At 43.3% G+C, this 27,627-nt stretch overlaps 1 protein-coding gene across 1 annotated transcript in view; it reads left to right on the top strand.

Moving 5' to 3' along the window:
* The window catches only part of CCDC68 (coiled-coil domain containing 68), a 52,206-nt gene extending 26,749 nt beyond the window's left edge, over positions 1 to 25,457 (top strand). Inside the window, exons 3-11 of the mRNA XM_054987247.1 lie at positions 558 to 626; positions 3,450 to 3,587; positions 8,407 to 8,532; positions 12,098 to 12,226; positions 19,574 to 19,656; positions 19,958 to 20,063; positions 21,955 to 22,038; positions 22,684 to 22,760; positions 24,659 to 25,457. Coding sequence (XP_054843222.1) covers positions 558 to 626; positions 3,450 to 3,587; positions 8,407 to 8,532; positions 12,098 to 12,226; positions 19,574 to 19,656; positions 19,958 to 20,063; positions 21,955 to 22,038; positions 22,684 to 22,760; positions 24,659 to 24,707 — 861 coding nt within the window. The 3' untranslated portion in view covers positions 24,708 to 25,457. The remainder of the gene's footprint in view (positions 1 to 557; positions 627 to 3,449; positions 3,588 to 8,406; positions 8,533 to 12,097; positions 12,227 to 19,573; positions 19,657 to 19,957; positions 20,064 to 21,954; positions 22,039 to 22,683; positions 22,761 to 24,658) is intronic.
* The last annotated feature ends 2,170 nt before the right edge of the window (positions 25,458 to 27,627 follow it).

Below are 27,627 nucleotides of genomic sequence, written 5' to 3'. Positions count from 1 at the left end.
CTCACATCCTCAAATGCTCATCCTTAATTTTCCCCTAGACCCTTGGTGGTGGCGGTGGTGTTATTTGACTTACTACTAATTTACAGGGCTCCCTATCTGGAATTTCTTTCGGTTTTGGTCATATTATGTGTGCATAAAATTACTCCAACATAAACTTTTTATATCACCCTTATAAAAATCACACAGACAGTTTTGTATGCTGCAAACTGCATTGAGAAACTTGGTTAGAAGGGCCATTTTCACATGTCAAAAAGCCCGCAGAAAATCACACAAAACTCATGGCGCTGCAGAGTCTTCATAGCACAATTTCCTGTCATGATCCCGTTTAATGGCACGATGACGTCAGAAATCGCACCATCAAACAGGTTCATGACAGGAAATCATGTTACGAAGATTTGAGCAGTTTGAATCTGTAGACATGAACAGGAAATCTCAAAAATGACTTTGGCCACGTTTAAATGGATCCAGTGCTATTCGGCAAAACATTTCTGTGCCTTGGCTTTGACTTCCAAGCACAAAGTATCGACGTCTAATTACATTTTGTTTTCTTCCCACAGATTAGATCCACTCTAGCGAAAGTTCGGCCTCTGTTGTGTAAAAACCATGGAGTTGCAAACGGCATGCAGGTATGGGAGGTTTCTCATTTTTTGTCTGTCATTCTTAGTGGACCGAGATATAAATGGAGCATCTCTCCCAAGCATCAACGTTACAGGTGTCTTTGTTGAGATTTTTGAAGGAATTGTAAAATAAATTCATAATTCAGCAAACAAAATGTAGGACTTGTTCTTTTAACGAAAGTCTGTCTTGAATGTTTTCTCTTTTCAGTAGCTCTCCAGAATTGAAATTGCTTTACAAATTTTGACCTCACAAATTTAAAATTAGGCGTCCTTGGTTAATCATGTGCACTTCCTTTAAACAATGCTGCCACAGAGTTTGACCCCATTTTCTTCCCCCTTGGGGACTCAAAGCAGCTTATGAAGAAGGACACAAATATAATTTAGACAGAAATAAACTTTACAACAAAACTCCATGTTCTTGGGTTGTTCCTGGAACCGCTGGCACTGCTCATGAAGGGCCATAGGTTTTGAGTAGGGTTGCCAAAAACCTGGAGAAAAAAAATTATATCTCTTTAATAGACGCTGAGTGAGATATTATTTATCAGATGATATTACTTACCTCTGTGCCATAAAAAGCTTTACCTGCCCATTTCCATACATCGTGCCACTATTAAAGAGGCAGCACTTTTTAAAAAAATCTAGACCTGTTGACTGCCCTAGCTGTGAGCTATATGGACTAAGGGCCAGGAGCCATTTAGCTCTTACCCTTCAGCTTGTACCTCTGGCACACACCCAGGCTTAAATACTTGTCACACAAGAGAGAAGAGTGTTGGCAGAGTGCCTGTGCAGCAGTCAATACACTGAACTGGTTAACAGTAACAAAAGTGTTATTAATAGAACTAGCAAACTGGATAGGAACGAGAAGAAAGTGAATCTTGCTACCTTGCTAGTTGAGAGAGTTCAGGAAGAAAAGTCTAAGAATTGCATTCTGCAATCATGAGGAAAAGCGCCATTAAAAAGAAGGCACTCCCCCTACAGTCCTATCAGAGCTTGCTATCCCCTGTAGGATCTTTTTCTGTTACCCTTTGTACACAAAACATTGTTCACTCCAACAAATAGAGGCACGATCCGGAACTCACTCAGTTAGCAGAGCAGTTCACAAGACTCTGTGCAGAGGCGGAGGCAGCTAAAGAGTTTAGATCTTTGACTTATTGATTTGACTTTTGTAGCCTATCAATAATTATGGATGAGCCAGAATTTCATGAACAAATCTTTTTCATAGTCAAAATAGGGGCCATCTAGAATTGTCACCATTCAAAGAGGAATGCTGATAGGGCCCAGATTTTGGACATTTCTCTGTAATGCGCAGATATTAAGTGTTTAATTGCCTTTCTGCTAAAGGAGGCTTGGAGAAGTGTTTACTATCCATTTAAAACAGCAAGCAATGGACAAAAGCCTCCAAATAAAAAAAAGTAATTCCCGTGCTTTAAACAGCTGCAAAAACATCCCAAATTAAGCAGCACCAGGCAGCTTGACTTCTTCTGAGCTGTTGCCCCCGAATAACCCTCTTGCCTGGTTTTTGTCGTTTCTAGTGAAACGTTACAACTCACCTTTTGCCCTGCGCAACAGACCTACTCATTAACCAGAGGCCCGGTGGCCTTTTTAGCCACTGAGAGAGTCAAATGTTCATTAGCAAAAATGTTAAGGAATTAGATTTAGCTTTTAGCAATTGAGTGCCTCTGCTTTGCAGATCTAGGCATAAAGAGTTTGCTGCCTGCTGCAGTGTTCCAAACACTAATTAATCTTGTAGGCAGAAAATACCATCCTGGGGGAATCAAAAGCTGTTATTTATCAGGTCTGTTGTGCTAATGTGTTCAGATATGAAACCCTGGGGAGCTGAGCCAATGGAACATGATCTTTTAGATTGCCATGCGTGGAGAGAGGAAAGATAATTTTTGCAGAGAAACTCTCTTGGGTCTCAGTTCACTGTGGCTATGAAGACAGGGGCCGAGCGTTCATCACACAGAGTTCATCCGGATAACTGCTTTGACCTTTCTGCCAGAAGCTGCTGGTTAAATGCTTAAGAAATTTTCCCCGTTCTTCTTGAATTTGGGGGCTCTGAATTACCCGTTCTTGGTTTTTTTGTAGCTGGAATCAGGGCTTTTTTTCTGGGAAAAGAGGTGGTGGAACTCAGGGATGGAACTCAAGACCACACAATGACGTCATTTTGGGTCAGCTGGAACAAGGGGGGAATTTTTTAAAGTTTAAATTGCCCTCAACGAAAATGGTCACATGGCTGGTGGCCCCATTCCCTGATCTCCAGACAGAGGGGAGTTTAGATTGACCTCTGCGCCACTCAGCGGCGTTGAGGTCAATCTAAACTCCCCTCTGTCTGGAGATCAGGGAACAGGGCCAACAGCCATGTGACCATTTTTAAGAGGTGCCGGAACTCCATTCCACAGCGTTCCCACTGAAAAAAAACCCTGGCTGGAATGAAGCATCTGCCTTTCTCTCATTTTTATTTTGAGGCTTCAGGCAGTTTTGCTTGTGCAGTTGGGCACCATCCTCGGTTTACATCTCTCTTTTTTTATTTGACTGATTACTGATGTGCCATCGGCTCATGTATGCTTTGATTCAATCACCGCAGGAAAAGGAATCTTGGCACCGTTCGGCAATCCTATCAAGATTCCTCTTTGTGCTCCTTGAATCAATGTGCTGGATGCATCTGTCATCCTGCAAGTGTGTGCTGGCAAGCGAGTCAAATGAGCACGTGCCAGTTTCAAAATTAATTAACCGGAAGGCCGGTAGAATGATGGGCCACAGGGAAGCCACGGAACAGTAATCCAATGGAATGGGGAACATCGACTTATGCTTGATGTCAATTCATATTAGGCGCATTTCCAAGAATCTGGATTGGAACCTGATGAAGAGAGCTTGGCCTCAAGCTTCTCGAAGACAGTGGAGAAGGTGGAAGAGATAGAACAAGAACTGTCACGTGTGAACAAAGAAAATGAATGGCTGCAGATCAAGGTGTGTCCAGTTTTCTTGAGCATATCTCAGGGCAGGGGCCGTAATAGACCATCTGCTTTGAATGCAAAAGGTCCCAGGTCCAACATCTTCTATTAAAGGATCAAGTTGTAGATGACAGGAAAGGCCCCTTCCATAGGACCCTGGAGAGTTGGTGGGTAGCAATCAGAATAAACAATACTGACATGTATCAATCTTGGGGGATTGTTTGCATTGAGATTAATTCTGCAAAAACAGGAGACCGTGGTTTGTTTTTATCTATGAATCTACCCAAGATCTGTCTCACAGACGATCACTCAGATCCTGAAACCAGAAATGCTGGTTTCGTTCCCTTAAATATAGATCTTTTAATTTTTTTTTAAAAAGTCCAAAAAAGTTCTCCAGTGGAGGCGAAGTAATGATAAAAATGGTGCGCTTATATACTGCTCTTCTAGACAGATTAGTGCCCAACTTAGAGCGGTGAACCTAGTCAGTCTTCTCAATATTCCCACAATCTAGCTGGCGAGCTGAGGCTGAGAAGAGCGCCTTACCGAAGGTCAGTTGCTGAGCTCATGGCAATGGTGGGATTCAAACCAGCAGCGTGCTGGTTCACAACCCAACCACTTAACTACTATGAAATGGCAGTGATGTCAGCAGGGCCTGCAAAAATGCACACCTTCTTATCCACATGAAGTGCAAAGGCGTTTTGACTCTCATCTTTCCAAAAAGATTGTACCAAACTAGGCTTGGGAAAGATTTCAGCAAAGCAGGGGGAGGTGGGGACAGAATGAAGAGAAGATGATATGGGGTTGTCCGGTACAGGATACTGGGGTGTGGGGATACGAGGGGGACGTCTGGAGGGAGTCGGTGTAATGTTACTTCTGGGTGAAACCTGGAAGTGACATCACACCACTTGATATGGCATGGATGTGATGTCACACTGAAACCAATAGCACCCACAATGTGCCTCCTAAACTCCTGCTGGTTGCCAGGCAACCGTACAGCCCTGCAAATTTTCCAAGAAGATTATCTTCATCTTTTATGAACTAGGCCAGAGCCTGAAGCTGGAGGGTCTGTTATGTTTTACTTTGCTTTGAGCTGATAGCGTAGAACACTCTTGGTGTTAAACCAGACTTACTTACATCTGGGCTTGTTTGCCGTGGAATCCATGTAAGGTGAAGCTTGGCTTTTGAAGACTTGCTTATAAAGGCTGACAGGCGTCCTTCTATGGTGGAAGGCCTTCCGCTGGCAAACTTGTTTGCCTGCTGCCATTCCGAGTGGCAATAATTAAAACAAAAAAAAAACCCTACATCACTTCCCAGTCCCACCCATTTACCTGCCCCATGCAGACTCACACTGTATTTGACATCAGTCAAGATGGGTAGCCGTGCTAGTCTGTCTGTAGCAGTAGAAAAGAGCAAGAGTCCAGTAGCACCTATAAGACTAACAAAATTAGTGGTAGGGTATGAGCTTTCATGAGTTACAGCTCACAAAAGAAGTGAGGTGTGACTCACAAAAGCTCCTACTCTACCACAAATTTTGTTCATCTTATAGGTGCTACTGGACTCTTGCTCCTTTCTACTGTATTTGACATACTGTTATTAAATTTGCCAACCTCCAAGGAGATCTGGAGATCTCCTGGAATTACACATGCTCTCCAGATGACAGAGATCATCTGTAGAAAATGACTGCTTTGGAGGGTGGACTTTATGGCAGTATACCCTGCTGAGGTCCCTCCCCCTTCCAAACCCTGCCCTTCCCAGGTTCCATCCCCCCAGATCTCCAGGAATTTCCCAACCAGGAGCTGTCCCTGCTATCTTGTAAGGGGAAAGAAGGACAAGTACTTCTTAGTACTGCACAACAGACAGAAGCAATTCCAAAAGTGCCTCACTTATTTTCCTGTCTCTTTTTTTTTTCAAAATTTTATTAGGTGAGAATATTAATACATACAACTTTCAAATAACATCCCAATATCATTTCCCCCCCCTCCCCCCCTTTTTCAGGACTTCCAACAACTTTCCAACCCTATGTCTTAATCTATTCCTAATCTATCCCCTTTTTCTATAACTCATTATATCATGTTTACATTCTACTTTGTTCAACTAAGCTCTAACTGTTAACTTCAGAACTATTATTATTAACTTAAAATCTATTATCTATTACTTTCTGTTGACTTCAAATATATTTAAGTTTAAGCTAACAATTAAATAAAATATCTACTTTATTAATTCTACCAATATCTATTAACTCTAAATCCACTTAAATTTAGGCTAACAATTAGCTAATACTTCACTTCATATGGTAAAGATTCTGTCTCTTCTAGTAAAAAAAGAAACAATTCTAATAATCTTCAAATTGCCATAATTCCCCTTTCACGTCCCACTTCTTTTCTAAATATGTTTTCAATCTTCCCCAATCAGTAAAAAAATTCTACTAAATTCTGATCTCTCAGCTTTCTTGTCATTTTGTCCATTTCCGCCATGTACAGCAATTTATGCATCCAATCTTCAATAGTTGGTATTTCTTGCACCTTCCATTTCTGCGCATATAAAAGTCTTGCTGCCGTCGTCATGTAAAATAGTAATGTTCTGTATTGCATAGGAACATCTTCCATATTTAAATTCAGTAGCAATAGCTCTGGGTTCTACTTATTTTCCTGTCTCTAAGATGTGGGGCTAGTTATTTATTTCAGGAGCGAGAGCTTCTGCCATGGAGTGCAGGTAAATACAAGGAGAAGGAGTCAATGCAGTCGACATCTATATGTGTCCCCATTTTGTTCCTCAAAAAAAAATAAAAAACCCTAGCCTACTTATCCATTCTTTCCTCCCTCTCCAACGGATGATCTCCTGTCCTGTCCAGTCTTCCAATTAGCCTGTACAGCTGTCTGCACAGATGGTTTGAGCTGGCAAATAACTAAACAATACACATTAAAATGTTTAATCCCAACATATTGCAACTTAAAATGTCTCTCTAACACATTTCCAGTAACATTTCTTTTTCAAGAGCAACAATAAGCTCGCTGCACCTCTGTGTGTGTGTGTGTGTGTGTGTTGGAGAGATGACATTTTTGCTGCCACCTAGTGGTGGTAGCATAACATTACAGCAGACATTGGACTTCAGAATCCTGATTGTGGGAATTAGATGCTTTGCTAGTTAGGAAAGTCTGGTGTTTAACTATCATATTCAGAGATTTTTGTGTGTGTTGTGCATTGGTACTGAGAACTGACACCTTTTGCAAGGGCCTTCCCAAGTCCTGATCCTCATGCAATGGCCCGCTCCACTCAGCCAGAGAAAGAGAGAGTAGACTGTCAGCAACAGCCTATGGGGACCCATACAGACAGAGGGGAATTGGTGGAAATTGAGCACAAACTTACATATGATTACCGGCACCTTTTCTTTTTTTTAACAAAGATCACTGAGCAAGTTAATTCTCCTTCTGTCTGGTCCATCGGACCCATTCGTCTAATGATGGTTAATATTCATCTAGTATAGTGTTCAAAGCTCTTCAGATATTATTTATTTCTTGACATCATTTATAGTCCACCTTTCTCATTGAGACTCAAGGTGGATTACATAGTGTGAGTCAATGCAGTCAATTTCACAGACTTTTCAAGAAACAATGTAATAGTCTATAAAGGCAAATTTGCAAAGATTTAAAACCAGCAGAAATCCAGTACAGAGAGCCAAGCTAGAAGTGACGCCTGACACAGGTTGGACACTTGTCAGCTTCCCTCAAGTTCTGATGGGAAATGTAGGCATTTTGGTCTTGTAGCTTGGCTCCATTTAATTGAAGTTTACAGAAATCCCCCCCCCCCCACACACACACACAGCGGAGGAGAAGGGAGGTGCCCGGCGAGAGCCTGATGCCTGCACTCCCCTCCTGACTGCATGTTCTCCATCCCATAGACTGCCACTCTGTAAACTTCAATGAAATGGAGAACCAAGCTGCAAGACCAAAATGCCTACATTTCCCATCAAAACTTGAGGGAAGCTGACAAGTGTCCAACCTGTGTCAGGCGTCACTTCTAGCTTGGCTCAGAGTTGAAGAAATGCTGAAATGGAGCATTAGCATTAAACAACATAGTACTTCCCAGTGAGATCATACTTATAGCAACAGATAGTACACAGTAGTAAAGTCTATAGTCCCTATCTCATTATTGATCCATCTCTTTGAGACTGCTACTCTACAGTTGAGCCCCCCTATCTGAGTAAAAGCCTCTTGAATAATTCAGTTTTGCACAGTTTGTGGAAAGCCAGAAGAGTGGGAGCTTCCCTGACCTCTTCAGATAGGCTCTTCCATAAAGTGGGGGCCACTCCGGAGAATGCACGGACACAGTCATCCGACACCAGGCCTGTAAAGGAGACTATTATTGTTACCCTTATATAGAGGGAGTGGGGGGATATTTTTCCATAGGTCCTTGTGGTTATATGTATGTAGTGAGTTCCATGCTGGGAGCTTAATTCCAAGGTGCGCTGTGCCCAGTTTGCAAGGAGGTGGTGGCTCTTCTTTGGTCTCCATCCTGCACCGGCTTCCCAACTTGAAATGGCCTCCGGGGCTGTTGTTTGCTTTATTGGAGACTCCATCTGTACTGATAGGATACACAAAGATCTCCTCAATGTGGCAAACAGACCACCCACGGTATTTTCAGGTTGGGAAACTGGCTGTTGAGTTCCCCGTAGAGAAGTCATAAGCATACGTGATTGACAGTCTCCATGGCAGACGTGGACTCAACCCAAGGGTGCGCATCATGTGGTTAGGCTCTGAGAGAGAAACTCAATAAGTTTATGGCAGAAGGGAGATATAAAGCGTTGTCTAGAGCAATGGTAATGTTTTATTTTCCAGCTCGATGCTTCAAGAGCAGCTGGAATAGAGTGCGTGAGAAACAGCTCCCGGGTACTCCAGGAAGAATACAATCAGCGCTGTGAAGGTCTTAAGAAAAGGCATGATGGGGTTATACACACAATGAAGGTAATGGCACAGGGTAAAGAAGTGGTTTGAGTGTCGGAATAGGACCTGGGAGACCTGGGTTTGATTTCCCACTCTGCCAAATAGGCTGGGTGATCTTGGGCCAGTCACACACTGGCAGGGTGTAAATGAAGTAATTAAAGAGGTCTGTATGCAGAGCACACCCTGACATGGATAGCTTAGGTGAGCCTGATCTCATCAGATCTCAGAAGCAAAACAGGGTTGACGGGTTAGTAATTGGATGGAAGAACTCCAACAAAGACCGGGGTGGCAGAGGCAGGCAAAGGCAAGGATCTTCTGTTATCCTCTTGCCTTCAAAACCCCACCGGGGTCGCCATATGCCAGCTATGACTTGAGGGCACTCTCCACCCCCACGTGTGAAGCACACCTGTAAACAGGCATAAGTGTGGGGATTTTCTGCCGTGGGGTGAGTGCTCCTTCCTCCCCTGCCTTGCTGCATGCTTTCCAAATGGATTGCTGCTGCCCACTTCCTTTTCTCATTGCCCCACCTGCGAAAGCAATGGCTCTTGTGGGCACCATGACACCTGTAGATGGATTTCCTGGCACCCATTTTCTTCTTTAGCAAAGCTTCTGTCCCCCCAAAACAAAGAGCCAGTCCTTGTAGCCAGAAGTGACTGCTAGAGCGACTTTTTCTCTGCAAACCTATTCCACTGCTTGACTGGCAACAGTGGGCAGCAGGGGGGGGGGGCAGGAGTCTCCCTTCTCTGCCCTCAAAATTCCAAAGGTGCCCACAGTAGGTTTCCCAGGTGCCCGCTGGTGGCAGGCAAATTCCTGGGGGTTTGACTCCTTGCCCGCCGATCCACCAGTGATTGGCAGGAGGTGGCAGACCCCTGTAGGTCACCTGCCACAGGCACCTCAGGAACACGTGCGGCGCACATGCTTCCAGGAAGCACTATGATGTCACTTCCAGGAATGACATCATTGCACCGGCCATGCAAATGCTTCCGTGCTTCATTTGGGGCTGATTTTGACCCCAAATGGGCCAAATTGGCCACACACAGAGCACAGGAGTGCTCATGCAGTTGGCACGATAACATCACCCCCAGAAATTGTCATCACGCATGCGCTGAGAGCACGCACGCACTTCACACGCATGGAACAGGAGACACGCTGCCGGCATGAGGTAAGTGCCCAGTTCATCTCACCAGGAGTGTAGAGGGACCTGGCAAACCTAATCCGCAAGATTGAGGACTTCCCCTTTTCTAGCATACCTGATCAAATATACATTTGGCACTTCCTTTGTAAACTCAAAAATAATGACCTATCGGTTTGTTCAAGAATTGCTTAAAATATGCGGAAGGGAGGGATGGCTTCTGTATTGGCTAGCCCTTGTGCCAAACAGTGCTGCCTCCCCCGGACCCCCACACGGGAGGGGAAAGGTTACATTTTATTGGTGCCCGGAGGTCTAGAAGGCCTGGCTGCATCCCAGGCTGCCATCATTACTATGTGGAAAAATTGTGGTTAAACTATAAATCGTGCCTGAGAATATTTATAGAAACTTATTTCCTTGTATCTGTAGTCCAGCTCTCTTGTGCGATTGGCTGGAGCCAATCAGAAGCAGTGTTGGAGCAGCAATCTTAAGCGACTGTGAACTGTGCAGCCCCGAGCCCTTTTCTACAATAGAGATAGTGTGCTTCTGCAGAAAGACAGAGATTTGTTTTCTTTTACTGGTAGGGTTGCCAGCTCTAGGTTGGGGAGTACCTGGAGATTTGGGGAGTAGATTCTGGGGAGAGTGGGGTTTGTGGAGGGGCTTCTGCAGGGTATAATGCCATAGAGTCTACCCTCCAAAGCAGCCATTTTCTCCAGGGGAACATATCTCTGTTGCCTGAAGATCAGTTGTAATTCCGGGAGACTTCCAGCCACCACCTGGAGGCTGGCAACACTATTTATTGGACAGGGTATATCATATCAAGGACTGCAAATCCCAATGTTCCTTGTGCATAGGCAGGAGGACACCTGGTAGGCAGCACCATGAGACAGTGGGAACAAGCGCTACTGCTGCTACTTCTGGTAAGAGCTGCAGGTCCAAAGTATATGAGAGTAAGAGTCTAATTCACTCACAGTCACACATGCGCACACATCATGCTGTCATGCATGGTGGTGGCTATAAACATAAAACAGGCAGCCAAAAAATGTAAGGCGGTAAAAGAAAGGGAACATGAAGAATCTAAAAGAAAAACAATCTGAGCTCCACTTTTTTCATATTGTACACATTTCTGCAGTGTAGCCGGACAACACAATGACGAGGGAGGCAGATGAACAAAATCAGGAAGGAAACGATTGCGAGATAGAGACCACATCTGCGGCAGCTAATACAAAAAGTACAAGTGCCTCTTACAATCTTGTGGACTAGATATGTAATAGGTTTACTCACTGTATGAAAATGTGATACTTATTGTAGTATTTATTGCGGTATTTATTCTGGTATACTTGAATCTGTGCATTTGCACTTTAAATGTTGAGATTCGTTTATAGTGCATCAGACTTACTGCTTAGATATTTGTATGTATTAAAGGTCAGGTTTGCCTCAAATTATGATTTATAGTGTTATGCCACTTAAATAAGATATCTGGATTGAATATATGTTCAAAATCAGACAAATAGACTATTTAAATTTAACAATATTGCTTTATTGGTATCTTTACTTTACATCTAGTTAGTTTTCACGGCTATTATCTTTTTTTTAAAAAAAATTTATTGGATGCGTTCACAAACATACACAGAAATCAATAACATTATCTACCCCATAATATTTTCCCCATCCTTCCCCCCCCCCTTTTCTGGTGACTCCCAGCAGTTTTCCATACCCAACTTAATCTAAAAAGTATATCATATAGATTCTTAAAGTCTATACTATATATCTATGTTATGCATACTAATCAAATCTCTTTACTCATCCTAACTATCTACACTTACTCTATTACTTATCTTAATTAAAAAATATAAAAATTATATAAGTACATAATAAGTACTACTAAATATACTAACTTTAAAAAGATACATATAAATGTGTAACATTCTATTCCTTAAGTACCTATTACTATAACACTATAACTCCATACTAATCCAATAAAATACAATAAAATAGAATATACCCCTTTTTGACCTTAAGTAAGTTTCTATCTCCCCTTTAATTCTCCAAAGACCACAGTTTCCCCTTCATGTCCCACTTTTTCTCCACAAATTTCTTGAATTTTTCCCAACTTAATGTATAATCCAATTCTTCTTGTTCTTTCAATGTCCTTGTTAATTTGCCCATTTCTGCCATATTCAAAACTTTCAAAATCCAATCTTCCATAGATGGTATCTCCTGAGTCTTCCACAACTGTGCATAACACATTCTGGCCGCCGTGATCATATAAAACACCATAACTCTGTCCATTTTATCAGTTTTCACGGCTATTATCTATTCACCTGCCCCAGGCAGACCACAACCTTGCCGTGAACAAACAAAATAAAGACTGTGTGGCTGCAGGACAGCAAGGTTGATTTGCTCCAAGGGTTGCTCCTCCTTTAATGCTCTCCAGCTTTCTCCCGTCCATTTCAGGCACGCAAGTTTGAGCAAGAAGAGAAGTTAAAGCAAAGTACAGACAACCTCAGTCGAATGAATGTGGCACTTAAAGAAAAGTACATCCAGATCGAAGAACTGGAGAAACGAGTCCAGAGGATGGAAGAAGTAAGTGTGTCCTGGTCTGCATTCGACAGCCTTTTTGGCAAAGAGTGTAACGTTGACCATGTTATGTTTTTTTTAAAAAAAACACGTTACTTCTGTTCCACTGCAGCAGCTTTGCTCATTTGAGCAGGGCCTTCTGCAGGTGCCGCCTTGCACATGGGCAACATCAACAGCTGCCCTTCTGTGTGCATTCTCCCCAACCTTGTGGAATGGCCTGCCTGAAGAGGTCAGGGAAGCTCCCGCTCTCTTGGCTTTCTGCAAACTGTGCAACACTGAATTATTCAAGAGGGCTTTTTAGTTAGATAGGAAGGCTGCCCTGTAAGGAAGTGGTCTCAAAGAGGCGCATCAGTAAGGAGAAAGGGTCCATAGACTTTACTACTGTGTACTGTCTGTTGCCCCGTGGCGTGGAGTGGTAAGCTGCAGTACTGCAGCCCAAGCTCTGCTCATGAGTTCAATCCCGGTGGAAACCCGGTTCAGGTAGCCGGCTCAAGGTTGACTCAGCCTTCCATCCTTTCGAGATTGGTAAAACGAGTACCCAGTTTCCTGGGGGTTAAAGTGTAAATGACTGGGAGAGGCAATGACAAACCACCCCATAACAAAAGTCTGCCAAGAAAACGTCGTGATGCGATGCCCCCCCATGGGCCAGCAATGACTCGGTGCTTGCACAGGGGGACTACCTTTACCTTTACCTACTGTCTGTTGCGGAGAGTATGATCCTACTGGGTACTTTCTATGTTGCTTAATATGTCAGTCTTAGAATTGCTTATCTGTTTCAGCATTTCTTCAACTCTGTATTGGGTTTCTGCTGGCTCTAAATCTTTGCAGAGTTGACCTAATACACTGATTATTGAAATGTCTTTGAAATTAACTGTTCTTACTCACACTGTGTATTCCACCTTGAATCTCAGTGGGGAAGGTGGACTACATATGACATAAATAAATAAATAAAGCTGTAAGCTGTCTTGAGCAGGAGGACTCTGAAGAGGTGGCATATACATTTCCTAAATAAACAAAATTACTCGTTGCAGAATGTAACTTTCTAAGAATTTCAGCTTCCTTGTTTCTTTATTAAAATCACCCCCCCCCCAAGTTTCTAGCTTTTCTGGTTGCAAATATATGCTTTAAATCAGTAGTCCTCAACCTTTTTGGCACCAGGGATCGGTTTTGTGGAAGACAATTTTTCCATGAACCGGAGGGGGGGTGGGGTGCGGGGAGGCAAGCAGGGAAGCGGGCTGCCTCGCCACTCGGCTTCCCGCCCCTTCACTGGCACTGCCATAGACCACACTATGCTGCTGGTGCGGCCCAGTTACTAACAGGCCATGGACTGGTACCGATCTGCGGCCCGGGGGTTGGGGACCCCTGCGTTAAATCATGCAAAGAGAGGCTGATTTCACACATGTTGGATAATGCCCTTTAGCAGTCATGTGCAACTGGCTACTTTCACACATGTTGGATAATGCACTTCAGTGCCCTTTAGTGATCATTTAGCATTCAGGAATTTTCTGAACATGTATGAAAGCAACCTGTGAAATTCATCCACTCCCCTGCTGTGGAAATCATGTTTGGGAGTGAGGTTTCGGTGTCTCATATAACTAATTGCCCATCCTGATTAGTAGCAAAAGCAGTTGTGTGTGTGTGTGTGTGTGTGTGTGTGTGTGTGTGTGTGTGTGTGTGTTGGGTAAAATGGATATGTAGGGGAGGGGTGCTACAGACACTGCCCTCTGACACCTGCAAGGGTCCAGATGTAAGAGCAGATTGAAAATGTTTTTAATCAAGGGATAGCCAGATAATCACTATTAAGTTGCACATGTATAATTATTCCCGGTTGGTTTAGTTGAACATAGCAGGTTTGTGCATTAAGTTGTTGGATTTGTTGTCAACCAGTCTGGTGATGTTTTCATGCCTGTGACCTGTTCAGGACACTTATCTGCCTCAGTGAATCTATGGGATTGGATCGAAAGGTTTGGTTCTGCTAATGGTGGATATTTTTTGGGCACAAGAAGCCTTCTGGTGGTGGAAGAGGTATGTTGCACTGGTGGAAGGCTCCTTGCATTAGTGGAAGGCCTGCCTTTAGTGGAAGAGAATCTTTGGAGTCAATCCATAGTGGAAAGTCACAGACAATTGCATTCCGATTTGGGATACTCAGAGGAGCTTCTGCACAGGAAGTTGCCTTATTATGAATCAGACCCTTGGTCCATCGTGGTTAGTATTGTCTACTCAGACTGGCAGCAGCTCTCCAGGGTATTAGGCAGAGGTCTTTCACATCACCTATTACTTTAGTCGCTTTAACTGAAGATTCCAAGAATTGAACCTGAAACCTTCTGCGTGCTAAGCACGTACTCTGCTACAGATCTACAGTATCCGTGGAGCCAGTTGGGCTAGCAGTGCAGGTCTCTAATCTGGAGAGCCAGGTTTGATTCTCCACTTGAAGCCAGCTGGGTGACCTTGGGCTAGTCACAGCTAGAGATGGGCATGAACCAGAAAAAACCAAACCATGCAGTTCGTGGTTCGTCAAATTTCATGAACCATGAACTTTCACAAACCTGCCCCTGGTTCACGAACCGGTTCGTTTGGTTCGTGAAAATATCACATCCAAGTCAGGAAATCATCACTTCTGGGCCAGCAGACAGTCACTTCTGGGTCAGCAGAAGGTCAGCAGGAAGTCCATCCCCTGTTTTCTAGGAAACTGATTGATTGACACCAGGCTGTCTGCAGTCACAAACCAAAAAATGAACCAAACAAACCAGCCTAAAAGTTCATGGCGGTTCATCAGAAATGGGATCTGACGAACCATGGTTCGCGAACCACAAACCGACCTGGTTTGTGCTTGATTTTGGATCGTATTTCGGTTCATGCCCATCTCTAGTCAAAGCTCTCTGGAGCTCTCTCAGCCCCACCCACCTCACAGGGTGTTTTGTTTGGGGACAATGATGACATACTTTGTAAACTGCTCTGAGTGGGTGTTAAGTTGTCCTGAAGGGCGGTATATAAATCAATGTTTATATAAATCAATATAAATGTTGTTGTGTTATCTTCTGCATGTTCGGTCAAATTTGTTGGTTTGGAGATGAGGCAAAGACTCTGTTCCATTTTGTAAAGAGGGAGCAAGTAGGCAATTTTTTAAAAATCTGATGATTTTATTGATTGGCTGAAATGCAATTAAATACCAGAAAGAAGCCAATTGATGCAGCTTTGGAACAGTTTGCTTACGAACACCTACTCTTTAAATCGTTATTTGTCATCATTCAAGTACATTTTTTCTTCTTACCTTCCCCCGCCCAAGCCCTTCCAGCATTCTCGGCTGATTCACAAGTGCTTGCAGTGAGCAAACACCACCTCCTTTATAGTAAATAGTGGTTAGCAATGAGCAGTTTATCACAATGAATGCATTACTTAAAATTAAAGCTTTGCCATCTGTTCTGTTAGAACGTGGAAGGCAATAGGGATCACATTCCATTAATACAGGCTCAGTCAAAGCATCAGGTGGAGGAGGCTTTTTTAAATGGCACAGAATAAAAAGGGTATTTGGCTATACTCTTGATACTCTGCTTTTACTTGGCTTTAAAAAAAATTCATTTCCTGCATTCTCTATCAAATATGGTACATGAGGCTGGTGATATTTCTGTAGCAATTAAATCACGTGGATGTCCCCAACAGGAACTCTCAGAGCAGCTTACAAACAAACCAGAGAAAGAGCCTGGGACTAAATTAGACAGAACGCAAAGTAGAACCAAATAAAATAAAGCCAAAATAAAGATAAAGGAAAAATAAAGTGCCTCAGAACGGAGCACAGCTTTGTAGTGCCCGAACTGGAAACGGAAACCAAAATCCTACTGGGATTTTCAAGCAGCTTACAACATTATTCTTCCCTCCTTGTTTACCCAGTGTAGTAGTTTAGGTTGAGTGACTGAATGGCCCAAGGTCACCCAGTGTGTTTCTATGGCACGGGGATTCAAACCTGAGTCATCTAGATCTTAACTTGACTCTCTAACCACTATAGCATGCTAAACCTTTGATGCACGAAAAGCAACTAACAAAAAAGAATTCAAGGTTGCTATCAATTTGGGGCAGAGTGCCTAGGAAAACCAAGGGGTGTTATTGTACATACCACAAACGATTTTGCACCAGGTGAATGGATTAGTGTGGAGGGTGTTCCATCATTGAGGTGCCATAACTGAAAAGCACCCCCTCACTTGTACATGGCCATCTCACTTTAAAACATACGGCTTCAAAAGAGGACTTCAGATGGGAGTCATGTGCAGAGTACCTGATCACCACTGCATTTAGGGCTTTACCAACAACAACAATATTAAAAAATAATAAATTAATAATGATATAAAATAATAAAAATAATAAAATAATACAATAAAATAATAATAATAAAAATATTATTACGAATCTACAAATATTATTACAAATCTACAAAGAGATCTCCCGTCTCTTTGTAGAGAGGTTCAATAATTAAAATAATTAAATAATTAGATGATGATGATGATGATGATGACGACGATGATGATGATGATGATGATGATGATGATGATGATATGCACTTTGAATCAGGTCAAGTGGCACCCCCTAAGATGCAAAACTGAACTTTTAGGATTTATCTATTTTATTTACTTACTTTAACTATTTCTATGCCTGCCTTTGTCCTAACCATCAAGACCCAAGGCGGTCCTGATTGTTTATCTCCCCCCACCCCCGCACACACACAGTGTGCTAATAGTCTCAAATAGCCACGTTGGTGTCCCTGAGTGGGCAGAAAATGTGGCTCACAACTTTAGTAGATTGATTAAATAAATAAAATAAGTACCATGGGAAATTAATCAATCCACCAATCAATCCAGGTTCGATCCTGTCTAAATGTCCCATGGATCCTGCCTAAATGCCCCATGGAAGGAAAGGGGGCAAGGTCTAATGTGGCAGACCTTGGGGTACTCTAAGCTATTCCTGGTGGTTCCCTGGCCCCCAGGAGCAGTATTGGGGTGATTTGGGGGGGCTGTAATGGTAGATGGGAGGTGGAGAAGTCATACTTTACAGGTGGAAACTTTTAGTAGGATCCAAGCCAATGATGGTCTTTGATGGTTCCCAGTAGGGCTTTTTTTCTGGGAAAAGAGGTGGCGGAACTCAGTGATGGAACTCAGGACTGTACAATGACATTACTTTGGGTCAGCTGGAACAAGGGGGGAGTTTTTTAAAGTTTAAATCGCCCTCGGCGAAAATGGTCACATGGCTGGTGGCCCCGCCCCCTGATCTCCAGACAGAGGGAAGTTTAGATTGCCCTTTGCACTGCTGCGCAGAGGGCAATCTAAACTCCCCTCTGTCTGAAGAACAGAGAGTGAGGCCACCAGCCATGCAACCCATTTCAAGAGGTGCCAGAACTCTGTTCCACCACATTCCTGCTGAAAAGAAGCCCTGGTTCCCAGGTTGTATAGAGTTGCTGTGCCGTAAAATACCTTGTTCGCATTTCATAAACATGTCTTTGTTTGCAAAATGGGAGCGGACCCCCAGAATCTGTTCTTCTAACATGTAGGCGGGGATACAGATTTCTTTCCTTTGTTCCTGATGATAGTAAAATAGTTGGCTTAAGAAGAATTAAATGCTCAAAAACGTATGACAGCTTTGCATGTTTAACACCTACTCTCTTCACTTCTGTTCACTCCCATCCAAGGCGATTAAAAGATTTGGTAGATTCTTTTACAAAACCCTTCTGGAGTTCTCAAGTCAAGCACATCTATTATAGTAAACAGCAAATAACAATTAACATTAATGAACATATTAGCTCCCATCCAGCAAGGAGCAGATGGGTGTGGAAGCAAGTTTCCAAATGCTTATTCTTAGCTAAATAATGCCACATACACATGGGATGGAATCTAAAGCACTATGAACAGATTGTGGCTTGTACAATAGGATATTTCCTGCCTTCCCACTGCAGCCCTCTGCACATTACCTCCAAGTCACTCCCAAGGAATAGAGAGAGATGTGTCATGGGATGGCTGTACTGGGAGAAGGGGGAACAGGTGGAAATTGCTTCCTCTTCTTGTGGAAGCAGGAGTGTCCCACTACAGTTAGGAGGAGAGATTTAAGTCTAGCCTAGTAACCAGAGATGACTGTGAGTCTCTATAGATGAGATACCTTAGAGCCAAGCTACAAGTGACGCCTGACACAGGTTGGACACTTGTCAGCTTCCCTCAAGTTTTGATGGGAAATGTAGGCGTCCTGGTCTTACAGCTTGGCTCTCCATTTAATTGAAGTTTATAGAACCCCCCCACACACACACACACGCCCAGCAGAGGGGAAGGGGGGCACCCAGCGAGAGCCCAACGTCTGCACTCCCCTCCTGACCACATGTTCTCCCTCCCATAGACTGCTGCTCTGTAAATTTCAATTAAATGGAGAGCCAAGCAGCAAGACCAGACTGCCTACATTTCCCGTCAAAACTTGAGGGAAGCTGACGAGTGTCCAACCTGTGTCAGGCGTCACTGGTAGCTTAGCTCTTACACAATGATGCACGAGTGAAGAGAGACGCAGTGTTAGCCGGGAAACATAGGTGACAGAGCAGAAGGCTTTGTCACTTTCACCTATCTACAAAGAACCTGGAGATTGCTCCTCCAAGGGTTTGTTTATTTCTTCTTAGCCTCCCCACCCAGGAGGTGAAATTAACATAGCCTTCAGGAAGGAGAAGGGGGAAGAGGAAATTAACAAACCCTCCCAGGAGCGATCTCCCAGCTCTTTGTGGAGAGGTGAAAGTGGCAAAGCCTTCTCTCTGAGCCAAGCTACAAGTGACGCCTTACACAGGTTGGACACTTGTCCGCTTACCTCAAGTTTTGATGGGAAATGTAGGCATCCTGGTTTTACAGCTTGGCTCTCCATTACAGCTGCAAGACCAGGACGCCTACATTTCCCATCAAAACTTGAGGGAAGCTGACAAGTGTCCAACCTGTGTCAGGCGTCACTTGTAGCTTAGCTCTCTGTCTCCTATGTTCCCCAGCTAACATTGCATCTCTCTTCACTTGAGCATTCTCGTGTAAGATGTCTCATCTATAGAGACTTTGTCTACACCTCCTGTCAAGTGTGGTAATTCCATATGTGAGTGTGTAGGAAGCACACATCTGAAGCTGGTCAGGGCCATTGCATACAAGGAAAGTCAACTGAAGAAACATTTAACAGTGCAATCCTAAGAAGAGTTACTCCAGCCAAACCCATTGAAACCAATAGGCGTAGACTGGAGTAACTCTTCTTAGGATTGCACTCTAAGGCACATAAAAGGTTGTACCCTTCTGATTTCTGGTTGCTTGGAAATCCTGAAACCTCTGAATGAAAGACAGTAATACTTTTGTTGTATCCTAGGAAAAGAAAACGTTGACAGAAAAGAAACGGTTATTAAAAGGGAAGCTGCAACAGATGATGTCGAAAGCGGAAGATACTAACAGGTTTGCACAACTTCAGGTGGTTCCATTGTGGAGAATTTGTCAGCTTCTAAATGGGCAAGGACCATACAATCTATGTCCTATTGATGTATGGAGGCCATTTTATTTTTGGATATGGGATGGCATAGCAAATGCAATTCAGGCAAGGAGAATCGAAGGACAGTCTAGGACAGCTCATGTTTGTTTTACTGGTAAATTGCACCCTGGGCTATTAAGAAGGGGCTGGTTTATCTGGAATTTTTGAGCAGATTGTTCCATGGCAGTTGAGGCTTTTTTCCCATAAGGCTTTCCTTTTTCTTAACAGCTGCGTGAAAGTTCAGACAGAGATCTCCACTCTTCAGGAACAAATCAGTCATCTTGACCACGTGATTCATTCTCAGCATCAAAATTTACATGCTGTGATCCATCAGGTGAGAGTCGTCCAATCTGAGTTTATCCAAGAAGGGCTGTACCATCAGGAGTATTTTCTGTGTGTTCTTCGGCTTTCCCTATCTACGAGAGACGGTGTCTACTTGTCCCTGGTGCAGCATTGCCCCTGCCTTCTGCCTTTTGGGGATGCCCACTTAGAACTTCTAGTGTGAGTGACTAGAGCGGCATTTTTCAGCTCAGCTCCTTCTCTAGGGTCTCAAGAAGTTGAATCTCTGAGTGGGCGGGGAATGGATTCATCTTGTCTCTAGCGCACCTCTGCATCAGTGCCTGCATTTGAACACTAAGGCACCATGCCACGCACAGCCTGACATATTGCTGCTGCAGAGCAATAACATACTGGAGGACAATGATCTTTGTCTAGCACATCTTTATCCAAATGAACAAACACCGTCTTGGCTCCTAAATCAATGCAGAAGATTTATTCTGCTCACGAATGCAGCATGCTGAGTAGAGCTTGTGGTAACAGAGCCACCGTGGTGTAGTGGTTAGAATGCCAGACTGGGATCTGGGAGAACCAGGTTCAAATCCTTACCCTGCCGTGGAAGCTTGCTGGGTGACCTTGGGCCAGTTAAACACTCCTGGCTAACCTACTCACAGGGTAGATATATGAGGATAAATGGAGGAGAGGAGAACAATGTGAACAATGCCACTTTGGATCCTCACTGGGGAGAAAGGAAGGATATAAATGAAGCAAATATATAGTTAGAATGGGAAGGCACAGACGGAGATGAGCAACGGCATGTTATAAGCATGTCCAGTTTTCATTTCTGGAATGTTATTACTATTTATTCACTTTTGTGGCGAAACGGAGCCTCTCCCTTCTTTTTTGTCTTAACTGGTAGACCCCGTTCTGCCTACCCCTCCCTTGCCTAGCCTAGCACCTGGAGGAGCCGTCTCCCTTTCCTGTCTCCGGGTAGTTGCTGCCACCACTGTCCCTGTATGGGGTCCTGGTTAGGCGGGACAGCCTCCTAACCCCCCTCCTCTGCTAGTGGGCCTGAGCGGTTGGGGAACCATGTGGAACAGAAGAGCTTTCTCCCTTCATAAATTCCAAAAAATCATTTATTGAACTTCTAACTATACACAGGCAAATATACAGTGGACGGAAGGACTAATAAAACCTAAATAGAAAACCCCACTCTCTATCTCCCTCATGCCCTAATTAGATGTTGTGTAGGGCAGGCCCAATCCTTTGATACCTGGGGTTACATTAGATCTCCATCTCCCCTCAGAGCCATTTCTCCCTCAACTCCGCCACCAACTGTCAACTTCCAACTCCCCTCCACCAACTGACTTGCTCTCCCTCCAATCACATTCTAATCTAGAACTGGCCCCTGCCCTCTGCAGCCCATAGAAAGTTAACTCCACCAACAAAATGGCGTTTCTCCACAACTTTGTTAAGGTTTTCCAAAACTTCCTTGCTCCCCCACCCTATCCTCCTAATTGTTTGACATGTAAGCAGGTTTCCCAGAAGATGAAAAAAAATTAGTTCCTTCTTTTTGTAGCTTGTCCGATATCATGTGTTAAAATTTTAATTATTTAACGCCTGTATTTATTGAGCTTTTTTGTGTTTTATTGTGCTTCTAAGTGTATATTTTAAACTCTGTATTTAAACATTGTTGTGAGCCTGCGTGTGGGAAGAGTGGAATATAAATGTAATAAACTAAACTAAACTTGTCGATATCACCTGGGAAATTGTTTGTGACTTCTTGTTTCATTTACATAGCGTAAAAGCTGGTCTAATATAAACTTGCTTCCCATCAAAAGTTTGCAAGAAAGATATAAAATGAAAGAGTCACCATGAATTGAGAGTGATTTATTAATTAGTAACCAGTTTTATTGCTAATTTTCTTTCTTTTCCACCAATTTTTGCAGATTGAAGACTTGAATAATGAGCTACGACTTCAAAATGAAAGAATAGAATCCCTAAAAGAGAAAATTGGGATGCTGCAGGCGAAGGTAAACAAAGGAGGGAACTCAAAGGTTGTATCTTCATGCAAAGCTCAGAGCAGATAAGCACAGAATGGGTAGCAGTAGCTTAGATTACGCCATATTGTGCTGCTTGGGAGGGCATATTTCTCTGTGTAATATCCTAATGTTATGAATAAACCAACACCCCGGTGATATGCTAAACTTCTCTCTCTGGTTTACTGCATGTGGGTTTTAAAACAGCCTTTCCTCTCTCAGCTAAAAAATGCTGACACAACTTGTTGATTACATCTTATAAATATGGATTAATAAATCATTTTGTGTCTCAGCTGCAGTGTTCCTCACTGGAAAAATAGTAATGGCTGTTGGTTTTATGTGATGTGCTCTTTGTGTAACAGTTTTAGGGGTTGATGTTAGAATCCATGAGGTTAACTTGGGTATAAATTTGTACTTCTAGAAGCAGATATCTCAATGCAGGCCTCATTGCGTCTGGCTCCGACCCCTCAAAAAGCCATTCTGATAAATGCCAGCAAATGAATAGATCTTTAAAATCTGAAGGCAGTCTGTCCAGAGGTGGTGATTTGGTGGTCACTAATTGCTTAAACAAATTACTGCAATTGATCATTAATATCTGGTGCCAAAATGAAACAGTTTCTGTGCAATTCTTTCTTCCAGAATGAAGAACTGAAGTACCAAGTACAATTCTGGTCTTCCCAGTCTAAATCAGTAGCGTCCAAAGCTGTTTCAGTGAAGTAAGACTTTTTTTCTCTTTCTCTATGGAGATCCAGCACTTTGTGTGTTTTAAGAGTTATCGATAGCTTTATTTGTTCCAAACTATTAAATGGCAACACCAGTGGGGCCATAGCAGGACTTCTCGTCTGTTTGAATGGATTTCTGAGTTTTCATAATTGGATGAAAATTATTATGAAAGAAAGATGCTTGCAGCAGATCCGTCCCTTATGTGGAGGCTGTGATGAATTGCCTCCTTGACCCTTCCATTGGCCCCTTTGCCTGCCAGAGGCAGGGCTGCTATTGATTTGGGAAGGGTCTACTACTCTTAGTAATGGCCGGTTGTTTTGCAGTATTGGTTGGCAGTGAGGAAGCAGGGCTCCATAGTCGGAACACCTTTATAGGTCAGAGCAAAAATGAAAACATCTGGCATGACGTAATCTCTGGTAATAAATGTAATGGTGAAACCATGAATACCAAGGTATGTTTTCCATAATTAGGTGTTTAAAAGACCAAGGCACCATGGGGTGATGTTCAGTATGCCAGGCCAGGGTTAGGGAAACTCACGTTCCAGTCTCCATTCTGTTGCAAAGCTCATTGGGTGACCTTTGGCCAGGTACTCTCTCTCAAAGTAACCTAGTGAATCGGGATGTTGCTTGTATAAAAGGGGCAGGGGCAGCCATGTATCCTGCCTTGAACTTCTTGGAGAGCCAGTTTGGTTTAGCTGTTAAATTCAGCAGGACTCTAATCTGGAGAACTGGGTTTGATTCCCTACTCCTCCAATTGAAGCCAGCTGGGTGGCCTTGGCTCAGTCACAGCTCTCTCAGAGCTCTCTCAGCCCCACCCACTTCACAGGGGGTCTGTTGTGGATATAATAATAACTCTGACTTTGTAAACTGTTCTGAGTGTGACGTTGCATTATCCTGAAGAGCGGTATATAAGCACAAGGTTAGGTTATTATTATAAAAATGTACTAGGTAGATGAGATGAGCATGAACTGAGATTCCGCACATGTTGGATAATGCACTTTCAATGCACTTTATCAATAGTTTGAGGTGGATTTTTTGTTCCAAACACGAAAAAATCCATTCCAAATGATCTTTAAAGAGGATTGGAAGTGCATTATCCAACGTGTGCGGCATCAGCCCAGTAGTACCTTAAAGAACAACAAGATTTCCAGAGTATAAGCTTTCAAGAGTCAAGCTCTTTGTCAATTACCTGACAAAGGGAGCTTGATTCTCAGAAGTTTATATCATGGAAATCTTTTAGGTCTCTAAGGTGCCGCTAGACCTGAATTTTGCTCTTCCGTTGCAGACCAACATGGCTACCCACCTGAAACTAGGTAGATGAGATGCGCATGGTCTTCTCTGGGTCACCTGCGTTTCTCTCTATAGATAATCCACTTTGAATTTAGCTGTGAAAAGCATCTTGTGTTCATTGAGAGGTTATCGTGAACTTGGTCATTGCCATTAACCTTGGTCTGCAAGCAGAGGAAAGCTGTTTTTATTAATGCCATTACATTAGGAGACGCTAGGAAATGGCATCTTCTACATGAAGCCATTCATATCCTGAAGATTCTGCATTTCAACAGGACAGGGGGTGCTGGGGGTGGCACTTTTCATGCAAACTCCACCAAATTTTCAGTCTCAAAAGCCTAACCCAGATGTTTAAACTAAAAAAGAAACAGATTGGGTAAATGAGTTTCTTTACAATTTTCCTCACGATACAGCTGGGGAGCTGGAGCTGAGAGGAGCGGTTTACCCAAGGCCACCTGCTGAACTCATGACAGAAGTGGGAGTCGAACCAGCAGAGTGCTGATTCTCAACCCAACCACTTAACAACTATGCTACAGCTTAGATCCATTTGCACTAAGGACAGGTTGCTCCTCGTGGAAAGGTTTATCTTCTCCTTGTTTTTGCAGGCTCGATGGGGCTGGGCCATACAGCATGGTAACCAGACTACGCAAATGAGATGTCCCCATGATCTGGCCCCAGGATCCCATTCTTCTTTGACTTCCTATTGAGGATTCCTCTTCTGTGCAGTTCTGTTGTGAAACATTCTACATAGGAAAAGCTCTTCTCCCGCAACATGTTGGCTCAAGCCTGTAGCAAAACAAACGGTAGCCCGGGATGGCATTTCCAATGGAAGAAGCAGAGTCTGGTGCGGAGGAAGACCTGGAAGATGGCTAAGAAGTGGTGATGGAGAAGGAAATGGCTTCTTTTGCATTTATTTAAGAGACATGTGACAATAGCAGTGTGGCTGTCTCCACCGATGATGGAAATGTTCTGCCTTTAGGACTGAATCAGCCACGCACAGCAGCCAGGAAATTCTTCGTGCCATATGGGAGGATACACATCCAGCTATACTGACAAACATATGAAGGATTAATTGCACCTGAGCCCAGAATATGATATAGTTGCATTTGCGTCTGCTTGTTTGTACGTTGCAACGGACTGATCCAAGCTCTTAAGATATAGCTACTCTACACGTTAGCAGTCATTCTCTATTTTTTGGAGAGTCCTAAGAGTTGCCTCGTGGGCTGTGAGAGGGACATACGGGGGAAGGTAGCACTATGAATCCTCTAGCTTGTGCTGTCCCTAGACGTCTTGGGCGGCGGGCAGCTGTGACTCTTAGATTATGCACCTTTAGCTGTACAGGTATTTAGGACAGGGCATGCTTGTCATTGTGAGACCAAAGGTAACAAAAGAGCTGTCTCAAGGGCACCAAACAAGCAGAAAATACAAAGAGCCCTTAGGAAAATGCAATCAACAATTATCCCAAATTCATATATTTAAGGTGCTAAAAGTGCTCAGTGCGAATAAGTCCATCATATGAATTGTTCCATCATACAAATTGTCATATAACAAATATCAGCAATGGTACGAAATCACAAATTTCCTTTAGACATCAACGGTGGTATACAATTCACAACATTTCTACAAGCAGTACATGTAAACAATACATTCCGCACACATTACTCAAGAGAAGACTTCTATAACCTGGACGCTACATTCTTGTGGAAATTCCGGCTTTATATTGGACTATTAGGGCTTCCAAGCACTTTATGTATTGTTTACATGTACTGCTTGTAGAAATGTTGTGAATTGTATACCACCGTTGATGTCTAAAGGAAATTTGTGATTTCGTACCATTGCTGATATTTGTTATATGACAATTTGTATGATGGAACAATTCATATGATGGACTTATTCGCACTGAGCACTTTTAGCACCTTAAATATATGAATTTGGGATAATTGTTGATTGCATTTTCCTAAGTGCTCTTTGTATTTTCTGTCATTGTGTGACAGCAAGTAGATTAAAGCAGTCCTTAACATTTTAGAAGAAACTGAGGACTGTTATGATCTGGGTGGGAGGCCCTTCTCTGAGTGGCTGAGTGGCTGACACTGCTACCGGATAGAGGATCTTCTCTCTGCTAGCACTTTGATTAGGGAATTGTACTCAGGAATACTCCCATTATTACCTTTTAGATGCCAAGCGAAGTCGGTTCTCTTCCTCAGCTTTTAATACTGAGTAATACCAGTTTCTGATTTCTTTTAAAAAAACTCGATCAGCTTCTGATCTCTCTCTTTTTTAAAAGAAGTGTTTGCCTTTTTAGTATTGCTTTGTTTAGACTTGTATGTTACACAAATAAGGAGGATGCACGCGCAGGGCCAGCAATGCTCAGATTGTCCCCTTCGTGTGTCAGGCTAAACATGTGTCTCCAGGGCAATTAACTAAATCGGGACCAACTGCCCGTTGTATACTAGAGTTCCGACCTGTAACAACACTCAGAAGAAAAACAACTCTCTAAAGAACAAGGAAAGGTTTAAGGTTCTGGTTCTGACCTATAAAGCCATAAACAGACTGGGACCAGCATATCTGAGGGACTGCCTCTCCCCATATGTACCTCGGAGAGCTCTTAGATCTGCAAGTAAACACCTACTGGTGGTCCCTGGCCCCAGAGAAGCTCAGCTGGCCTCGACCAGGGCCAGGGTATTTTCTGTCCTGGCCCCAACCTGGTGGAACTCTTTGTTGGAAGACACTCAGGCCCGCCAAGATCTTGTATCTTTTTGGCGGGCCTGTAAGACAGAGATGTTCCACCAGGCGTATGGTTGAGGCCAGCACTGGATCCATCTAATTAGCCTCCCTGCCGGTTTCCTGTCAGTGGCGGGGGGGAGCATATAGTCCATCTGCCTCCCCATGCTTGAGGAGTTAGAGGTTCACCAACACACACCTCCACCCTTTTCTTCCCTTGTGTATGGTGGGCAGGGAAAGGGGGAAGGGTGTCCCATTTGGAATGTGGATATCCATGAGATGTTATTTTATTGGTTTTATTTCTTGTATCTTATTTATGATTGTGACCCGCCCTGAGCCTGCTTGCGGGGAGGGCAGGCTAAAAATCCAATAAATAAATAAAATATCCTTAATGAGAATACTGATTGAAGAGAGAAATGACAAAAACAGAGCAATCAAACAACAGCAAACATTGAAATATGAAGCATACCAATAAACTATCATAAACCTACCTGCCTAGGACTTTCTGTCTATTGGAGACCGGAGGGGAAAATAAGCTAGTGGGAAATGGGAAAAGACCAAGGAAAGTTATACTGCACTGGGTTGTAGGGAAAGTGATGCCAAACGACAGGGAGTTTATCAGGGGAAGCCCAGTCTGTAGTGGTAAAGATCCCAGAGAGGAAGGAAAGTAATCCAATGTAAAGTAAAGATCCAGGAGTCTGGAAGGAGAGCCAGTTGTCATGCTGGGGTAGACGATATTGAAGATGGAAGCAGTGTGAAGGCAAGGTCTGAGGTGAGGAAGTTATGTGATTTCAGCAAGAGCAAAGAAGTAGATGAACTGTAAAGTTGGAGTAAAGGGTAAGATCCAGAAACC

This window comes from Eublepharis macularius, chromosome 8, assembly GCF_028583425.1.
Source record: "Eublepharis macularius isolate TG4126 chromosome 8, MPM_Emac_v1.0, whole genome shotgun sequence".
Lineage (NCBI taxonomy): Eukaryota > Metazoa > Chordata > Lepidosauria > Squamata > Eublepharidae > Eublepharis > Eublepharis macularius.
The sequence above is the reverse complement of the archived record's forward strand: the minus strand, read 5'-3'. Positions and strand labels throughout refer to the sequence as shown.